This window comes from Crassostrea angulata, chromosome 9, assembly GCF_025612915.1.
Source record: "Crassostrea angulata isolate pt1a10 chromosome 9, ASM2561291v2, whole genome shotgun sequence".
NCBI lineage: Eukaryota > Metazoa > Mollusca > Bivalvia > Ostreida > Ostreidae > Magallana > Magallana angulata.
In genome coordinates, this window is record NC_069119.1 from 24,861,439 (window position 1) to 24,871,268 (window position 9,830).

Consider the following 9,830-nt stretch of genomic DNA (forward strand, 5'->3'; position numbering starts at 1 on the left):
TTCCCTACCTTAACCAGTTAAGCCTTGAATTTTTACATGAGTGATTGTTTTTTAAAGTCACAAGGAAGTATATCAGAATTTATATTAAATTGGATAATAATGTTACATATGTAGCACCAAAAGAACACATGTTTATGGTGAATCTTTCCCAAAAAATCCATTGAAGACCACATGTAAAAATTCCCAAAGGAAATACATTTATTCTAGTTTTAAAACAATCAATCAATGATAAAAAGAATATTAATTTTCTTTAAGTACATTTATTTTCACATAAAGGTATAAATTTTGAAGATATGATTTTTTTTTTATTTTTATGCAGTGGTTTATTATAGAACAAATGTATTATTTGATAAAATTATCCGACACAGTGTGTATTTCTAACAAATAGGTTGCTAAAAAAGTGCCACACTTCAAACATAAGAGAAGAGACAGACATTATAAATGGTTAAATACAATGGATGTTCCATTTTTTTGGCTCTGTGCTTTGAAACTAATCGGATATGAAACTCTTAAAAAAAATTTCTCTCAATGCAATCCATTGCTATCAAATCCATTAATATACAAATGTTCAACATTCTTTAATTAACCTATACAAATCTTCTTTACAGTTATATTTAAATGATTTTATTGAATTAACCTAGGTCCAATTTTCACACAGCGGATTTGTTTTGAAACGTATCTTTTTACAAGTTTCCAAACTTCAAAGGTATACACAACACTAATATTACATAATTTTATCATTCGTATTTTCAAATTCCTTTAAAAACGACATTGAAGTTATTTGCAATTACCTTACTTGCAAATATTACCATTGCTGTGGTAGACTAACAATATACAAAGTATTTACATGCTGTAAATGAAGTGTTTTGCTTCTCCGTACAAACAAGAAAAATGAATGACTTATTAGTTCGCTTATTAGGATAAATATTATTCTCATTAAGCTATTTAAACTAATCAATGCGCACAGCGTCATTTCATTGACAAGCTGTATTTCGCGCGGCAGAATGAGAGAACCATACCCCGAATATCGGACGTAGAGAGAGATGGGAATAATACATGTTAGCGCGATGTTTCCTCTTTTGGTTTTGATTGCAACCTTTGAATCTGTCCAATCTTTAACAATAACAGCCTACCACCAGTGCTTGGATCTTGGGGCACTTAATCCGTCCGATGTTTCTACATTGAACACCATCGGCCTACAACAGTGCATGCGAGAGTGTTTAGGGGATAGAACCTGTTTATCCCTCAATTATTGGCGGAATGATTTGAGATGTACTCAGCACAGAGTGAAAACTGGGGGAGCTTACGGTCTTGTCCCAGATTCCGAGTGTATTTATATTGAAAGGCAGGACTTACCAATGGTAAGTATCTTTAATCTATTCCAGGGATCCATTTCTTCTGAACGCCCTAAATTAAAAAAAAATATATGCATTGGATACAATTTTGTTTTTGCTTTAGTTGACATTTTGTCTTATTCAAACTAAATATTCTATTTTTAATTAATTAATTCTCTGGACAGATTTAAAAAAATAAAAAGAATAGCAAAACAATCGATTTCTATGATTTGCTTTTTTTTTCAAATTCATATTAAAAAAATATTCTTTAATATTAAAATTATAATAAAAAGTCTGATGAACCCACAACATTCTTATAGTCTATTCGACATTTGTCTTGCTAATTCCATGTGAGATGTTATATCCTTGGGTATGTGGGACATTATATACAAAGATTAATCAGATAATATGATTTATATATAGAAAGAATCAATAATTGATGATTGGTTTTTTTATTTTTAAAATTTGTTTTTAAATGCTCTCCGATATGTATATGAATACGAATAGTGATTTCATGCACGACTTTTCAATTTTATATTTTTTTCATGTTATTTTTTTTTATTTTTTATTTAAGTATTTTTTGGAGGGGTTTGGGCGATGGTAAGAGGGTGCGTTATTCTGCATTAGGAGCAATCATATGATATATTTAATAGACAGACTCAATAACACTTGGAATATTTTTTCAAATGAAACTGTGCTGGATAATTTTGTAACCGTCCAATTATAAGCTGCATTGTTGAAAACTTTAAATATGCACATTTGTTATTAATGTATCTCACCTGTCAGTTGAAATATATACCTTTAAAAAAAATTAGTACAGGAAATTATTTTTTTCCAACAGGAAAAACAATCTTCCTGCAGGATATTTGGAATTTCCTTCCAGAATAAAAAGATCTTTCTATGGGAATTTAAGTTACTATAGGATTTTTTTAAAAAAAAAACTTCCATAGGATTTTAAAAGCCGATAGGAAACTTATTTTTCCTATAGGAAATCTACCTGTCTGAATCAAAGTCCTGCAGGTATGTCTTTTTTCCTATAAGACATACAATTCCATTAAGATTTTTAAAAAAAAACCTACATTTTCTGTTGAAAACTTATTTCTCCAATGGGAACACAGTTTCTTATGAAATATTTTTTTACAAGGTCGCCTGTCAGGTTAGACACACTAAAAACAAAAGTGAATAATATATTCTCTGCAGACCATGGTCTGTCATTTGGTATATATGGATTTTTTCGAAAGTGCATTTTAAACGGGTTTAGAAATGCAATCTGGGCATTGGCATATTTATCAGGCAGTGTGTTTAATACCAATTGAAATGTTTTACATGTATTTTAGTTTTTAAAATCTTTTCTGTGTATTTTATTATAAGTTTAGGAAGAACAAAAAATACACAGGTGTTGGTTTTTTGTATACAAGAAAATTTAATTCAATGCGCATGAAAACTTTTCAGTGCATTTATTTTATGTGTTGTATATTATTGACAAATTTCCTTTAAATGTACTTATTAAACTCCATCCGACATTAAGCTTTTGTAGTAATAATTCCTAAAAACTACTTGGGAGAGATCAGAAATAACTTCTAAATGATTTTTCATTCATCGATGTCTAAAAGCATTTAGCATTTTTTTTTTCATCATAGTGTTATTGTAAGCTGACATAGTTATTCATAAAATATTGGATGTTGCATGTTAACGTATCATTACTGTCAATATTCTGTTTATTCTAATTAAATAGTTTCATTGCATGAATGTGATTTTTTACTTCTAAGGTCTTGGATCAAGAGTTCTAAAAATTATTAGAATCTATAATATCAATTGACCCTATTTCATCACTGACCGGATTTGTATCCTACAATTACGTGTGGCCCACTTTCTGTCCAATCAATGAAAGTTCATGATCATTTTCCACAGATCATATCAATGCTTAGTCAGTGTCATTTATTCTTTTCTTTTTTTTCCCTTCAATGATTTTTCATAAATATATCAATAAACATGTTTGCCTAATTCAATTGATGGTCATCGAACAAGAAATATTTTACTCCAAAAGAAAAAAAATATTGTAAATGAAAAACCTCCATAAGCACCAAGATTTAAGTTACTTTTTCGTTCATTTATAAATCTTCTCGATGTTATGAAGCGCAAAAATGTCAATTAATTTATATAAGTTACATCTATTACCATAGGCTGAATCAAATTCCTGAGAATCGAACTGAACTTGTTTTATTGTAATCTAATATCTTTACATTATAGTAAAGATGCACTTTTAATATTTCATTTAATAAAATCAATCGTATTTAAAGTTTTGATAAAAAAAAGTGACATTTGTTTCGTCTTTTAAAAAAAAAAAACGGTATTCAATCCAATTACTATGTTTATTTCATTAATTGTTTAGGTGCCTTTTCCTTTTTTTAACTTTTTTTTTGGTGGTTTTGTTTGTTTTGACTGTACTTTTGTTTTGCAACTGATTGGTATTCTAAAGAATAAAAATGTCCAAAACAAAGTTTTGTATGAATTTCAACCATGTACTTGCAAAATAAAATTATTTAATTAAATTTTTAAAAATTGCCAAAAAAATTGATACAATAGGTTCATTATTTTCTCTGCAGACCTTGGCGCCAGTTTGCTCAACTTCTCACTGTCAAGGTGTTTGTAAACCCCTCTCCAAAGGAGGATTACTCTGTGAAACTAATGGTGAGTTAGCAATTACGAAAAAAAATAATTCAGAATGTTATTCTTGATCCGCAGTCAAACTACTATATGTGTTCCCCATATTAATTAAATATCCGCTGCTTCTTACTGATGACATAAATCAAAACTTGAATGCGAAAAAGACCTAGATAGAGAGATTTTAAATGTAAATACCTCCGTGAAAGTTAGGGTCGGCTTCTTCTTTCAACTGTATATTATTTAACATGTATGTAGAAAGTTTTACGATAATGAAACCAGAATTCTTTTTTTTTAATGGCAAAATGGCGCGCATTTATTAATGATTGATTTAGCGATCAACGAAGATTGTTTAAAAAAAAGTCCTATTTTCGCAAGACCCATGTTTTCTAAAAGAAAAGTTACTGTACTATTTGTACCATTACGCCACTTTTATCTACCGCTTATGCTTTTTTTTTGCCTCGAACTGAAATGATGTGCTGTCAATAAATAAGTTGAATCCCATGAACGCCGTATAATTTTCTTTACACGGTGCGAATCAAAATTTAGACGGCTACATGGCGGACGCAACCACTTTTTTTGAAAATCAATTTTAGACCTTTGTTTACGTTCCTAGACATCTTAAATTTGTCAGTCCTAAAATACTTCGACATCTGCATATGGCGTCATATTTACATTGAAAAAAAAAATACAATGGCCACCAGACATGGGAAATTTGCACAGACGATGTAGGAAGAACTAGCGATCAAAACTGAGTTTAGGCAAATATTTACGAGCAATTACAGATACAACAAAGGTTTTAAAGAGTATTTTGTGGAATGGGATTACCAGCTTTCTTTGCTTTGTACTTTGACAATTTAAGATAAAATTAATATCTTGAAGAATTATAATTATATGAATCTTTGGAAAGTTGATAGAATCGCCATTAAATTAATCGACATATACTGTAAAGTGTAATATAAATTTGTGTTCATACTCAAAAATGTCATCCTTAACAAAACAAGGCACTCATACTAATAGGTTTGTTACTAGTTGTCCACACAAATGTGTCTGGTTGTTAAAGTTCATGAAAAGCTCAGCTTCGTATCCTAATTACCAAATTATTTTGTTATGAAACAAAAATTGATTTAAAATAAACGTAGTACTATTTTTTTTTCTCAGGAACTACTGCCTTCTTAAAGGCAAGTATTTTGAACATCACTATGCCACAACCAACTACCACTTCAAGTCTACCACAAACTGCCACTACCATTTCTACCACCCCAGCAGTCACCACGACAACCACTACCATTTCTACCACCCCAACATTCACCACGACAACCACGACAACCACCACAACTCCGGCTCCCACCTGTCCCTCGGATTATAAATGGGATCCGAATATTCCTTTTTGTCACAAGATTACCACCGATCCTAAAGAATCTTGGCCAAATGCGCGCGCAGCCTGTCAAACTGTTGGGGCAGATCTGGCAATTATTGATGTTTCCGCCAAATTTTCGAAAATACTCAGCGATCGTAAGTATCGATAAGTTAAATTACTAGGAGTGATAGAAATTATCGGGTTTTTTAATTAAAAAGTTAACAAGTTTTATTTGTATTATTTTTATGAAAAAAATATCGGGTTCTTTTAACAGTTATTTGTATTACTTTTAAAAATTAGTTAAAACACATTTATAATGTTTGTATAACTTGCCTCAAACAAGTTGTTCCAATAAAGTTATCGTTTCTGCAACTTGTTGACGATTTTTTTTATAAAACTATACAACTCTATTGAACAAGTACAGATTGGTTTATCCAAGATTTCTTCATTTGGATTTTTTTATCTGGTACATGTAATATTATCGTGTGTTTATACTGTATACGGTTTTCCCTGCAAGAAACACGTGACTGTGTCGCCACATATTTCAAAGTATTTTTCTTCGCTGGCATCACAGAAAACGAGTATTGTCTCATATTAATTGCACAAGAAATTAGATCAAATTATTGAAATTTTACAAACCCTATCACACCGCGAAAATAAGAGTTTAAATTTAAGTGAGACAAGTGAAACATAATTTTCAGTGACGTGAATTTCAATAAGGATTCATAAGAAAGCCAAGCGATTGAATTTTTACCTCAAAAGAACGTGGGGAATATTTGATTGTGCAAGTTTTTGGTTGTTCACAGCCGATCGACCATTCAACTCCTTCAACCACTGGATGGGTGGAATATTCAACACTACCACCAACAGTTACTACTGGATTGACGGGAGGGACGTAGGAGCCACATTTAGTACCACTTACGGTTTGTCAGGGGCCGCCGACACCTGCCTCTACTGGTACGACATGTCCCCACAGACGAGGGAGAAGAAATGCACGGTGGCGCAATATTCGTATGTGTGTGAATATAGAAATGGACTATACTAACACTCTGTTGTATACATATAATTATCACCCTTTTGATTTGTGTTGTTTGTTAAACTATTCACTAAGAATTACCATTTGAATTATATTCTTTCAGATTCAAGTTATAATATGTTCAATTAAATAGTTGTGATCGATGCAGCTCTAAAAAAATACTTTAGGATTCAAGCAAGGTTCGCCCCAACGTTTTATTTTTCTTGTCTCAAGTGCTTGTTTTCTTTTGTTGTTGTTGGTTTGTATGTTTTTGTTATGTTTTGTTTTGGGTTTTTTTGTGTTTTTTTTTTTTTTTTGTTTTTTTTTTTTGTGTTTTTTTTGGGGGGGGTCTCCAAAATAGGAGAGAAACACTAACAATAACCTAAATATAAACTTGAACGATGGAGAGAACCTTCCTGAAAACAGTAAACTGCTACTTACTACAATGTGCAGATTTAGGGGACGGGTGACCTAATTTATCAAACTTTATAATAAATTGTTTCAATGATATCAAACTGGTTTTGACCCTTTCCTCCTCCTTCATCTTGAAACAAAATATTCTCACAGATCTCGTTCAAAATCATTGGTAAAGATGCTATTATCCATTCTAGTATATCCGTTCTTTCAGAAAAACCAATTTAAGTGACATCATGATATAAATGGAAGAATATTTTTTTTTCATGTAGAAAAGCTTGTTGCAAAGGAGTATATACATGTTAGTTTCTTATTCAAACCAACTATTGTTCATGACGACTTCATTTCGAGTTTTACATGAGATAAACTAGTTCGCAGCAAAACTAATTTTTGCGACCAAGCTTTATTTATGCCCTTTTTTTAAAATTTCAACTAAAAGACAAATACTTGACTGCAGCGATATCCTTTAGCGACAATGAGGCTCATAGACACCTCTTCAAAATGTCTCGCACGGGAATATACTTTGGTTTACAGTATATATCCAATCAAATGTTCATTTATTTTCGGATTATCAAATATAACAAAAAGATTTTATTCGTCAGGGTTTCTTTCGTATTACATTGTCAACTGCACGATAAATGCTAGCTATGTATTTAAATGCAGATTGTACGATTTTCCTTTATATGTTAGATGACCTTTCTGATAATGGATATGACCCATTTGACTTTATTTTTATATCATACGTGCTAAAACTTTATGATGTAATCTAATAAAAAAAAATCAGAATTTTTTTTGTTATGATTTTCTTTTTTAACCGACAAAAAAATATTATATAAATCATCAATTATTTCTGCAAAGCCTCATACGTACACCCGTTTGGAAGGGATGGCTTTGGATTGCTTGCTTTACGATAAAAAAAAATTCACACAAACCAAACTATGACTGTCAGGCTTGTAAAGCATCAGGTCAGTAGCCTTTGTATACCAACCAACAACAGCCCAGTGCACTAAGGTCAATTCTTTTTGCACTAGGTACATTTAGCGATTCAATGGATTTTATCAAACGAAGAGAAAACATTGAAAACCACTTTTCTCTTCACAGGTAAGTAAAATTCACCGGGTATATTTGTCCGACTCCTGGGTTTATTTGAACTGAATACACGGGTTTTTGGGCACACCTGAACGCTCGAATAAAGATGACACTTTATTTTACATTGAACATTGATTTTTTTTTTAAATAACCATGCTATGATGATCTTTCGCCGCATGCATTCAGACATTTCTTTATCTAGTCTAAAGGACATTATGCTATTATCATTTTTGATTGTTGCAGTATATTTCGCAAAGAATAATCGTGGTAAAATTTAAGTTATCAAGCTGGCATAATTGGCTTTATGTATTAACAACCAAATGGTAGAAAGAATGACATAATAATTTTACTTTGATAAAAAGTCATGTTTTTCATTATAAAAAGTTATAATAAAGATTATTTATTTATCAAAAATATTAATTGATAATTAAAAGCGAGAATAAAGTTTACAGGGATACGAACAACACGTATTAATAACCGTATGATCTCTTTTCGAAGACTTGAAGGAAGAAAGTGATCTTCCTCAGATGAAGAAGATTCAAATTTAGTATATGAATTGCAGTTCTCTGAAAAGTAGAAGGATTCAGTGGAAAAATTTTACAGCATAAAATGGTTAATCAGTCCAATAAACGAGAGGCCCATGGGCCATATTGCTCACCTCGCATCGTTCTATTTCAAAATGTTTAAAAACAAGACAGCTTACAAGTATTCCAAGATTCGAAAATAAACTATACGACATATGAAAGAAGCCTAATTTTTCGACATCATGTCTAAGACATCTAAAATGCATCAACTGATCAATCTTATCCTAGGCCTCAACATATTAAAGTAAACAGCTTTTTAAAATTAGCTAATATCCATAATTATAAAAAGCTAAAGAAGGTCACTGTGGTGTCCTTAATATAAAGATATGAAGACACGAGGATGCTAATAAAGAATCTACACTAATTGAGAGTGCTTGCATGATAATTTCACAAAATGAAAAATTGCATTCTTGAGAAGATGATAATCTAAACATATTTCTTACAATGTACTTATCAAAATAGAAATGCTGTGCTAGCTAATGCCTTGTTAAAAGTATCACATGATAAAAAAAAAATCGCATTATTCAAAAGATTTTGGAAAAAAGACACAAGCAGATGGAGGTGGACAGTGTTCATAGTGTAACTGAGAGGAAACTTCGCAATAAACCGATCTAATGTCCACAAAATTATGTCGACATCATGAAGGCATGTAGACCATCTCAGCCATATACCGTGCGGTATTTGACACATGATTTCTTTAAAGATTTCACTTCCTTAAATTACTACCAGCCGATTCGACCTGAAAGCAAAGCTGGCGACTCTACCGTGACCGATCTAAGGGTATTGAGATACTTACCTGATGGTACAATTGGATACAAGTTGCATCATGACAGGGGTGAATTTTTGGAGTTTCCAAGACGGAATCAGCTTCGTTCACCTGCAGATGATGATGCTGTTGGAAGTTTATATCAGCAACGGATTAAAATCAAAGCAGTCAAATATGCTCATCTTCAAGAGTTGAAAATGGTTATTAATGGCGATTATCACTCTTTTATGACAGTTTGTCACACACATGAGTATACCTTACTTACCTGAACCTCGTGAATACAACTGTTTTGACTTTTGATAATTAAGTTTTCGTTTATTTTTCCCTGAAGTAAAGCTATACTGTTTAGACGTTGTAAGTCTTGTTTCACTTTCAAGAACAGTTACAATTAAAGCTAAATCTTCTGTTAATTGCTTATTTAACATTGTTGTATTGGAAGTAAATTTTTGGCAAACATGTTATCATTAATTAATGAGATGATAACGTTTTCAATCCAAAAAAAGGGGGTAAAAAGGAGAAAACGAACCACATAGGTTAATCTCATCTCTAGTGTGTATGGTTGAAAACGTTCATTATCAAATAATTTAATTCTGGTTGTAACGCG

General features: G+C 31.5%; 1 protein-coding gene across 1 annotated transcript; it reads left to right on the forward strand.

Moving 5' to 3' along the window:
• Nucleotides 1-689: 689 nt before the first annotated feature.
• LOC128164317 (uncharacterized) lies at nucleotides 690-6,403 on the forward strand. Its single transcript, XM_052828109.1, has 4 exons — nucleotides 690-1,361; nucleotides 3,941-4,025; nucleotides 5,160-5,513; nucleotides 6,165-6,403. The coding sequence occupies exons 1-4, from the start codon at nucleotides 1,044-1,046 to the stop codon at nucleotides 6,401-6,403; spliced, it is 996 nt and encodes a 331-aa protein (XP_052684069.1). The 5' UTR covers nucleotides 690-1,043.
• The last annotated feature ends 3,427 nt before the right edge of the window (nucleotides 6,404-9,830 follow it).

Bases quoted from the DNA above. Each gene is read 5' to 3' on its own strand.
- LOC128164317 (XM_052828109.1), top strand. From the start codon at position 1,044: ATGGGAATAATACATGTTAGCGCGATGTTTCCTCTTTTGGTTTTGATT. The intron at 1,362-3,940 runs GTAAGTATCTTT...TTTTCTCTGCAG, and splicing joins AAAGGCAGGACTTACCAATG to ACCTTGGCGCCAGTTTGCTC. The intron at 4,026-5,159 runs GTGAGTTAGCAA...TTTTTTTCTCAG, and splicing joins ATTACTCTGTGAAACTAATG to GAACTACTGCCTTCTTAAAG.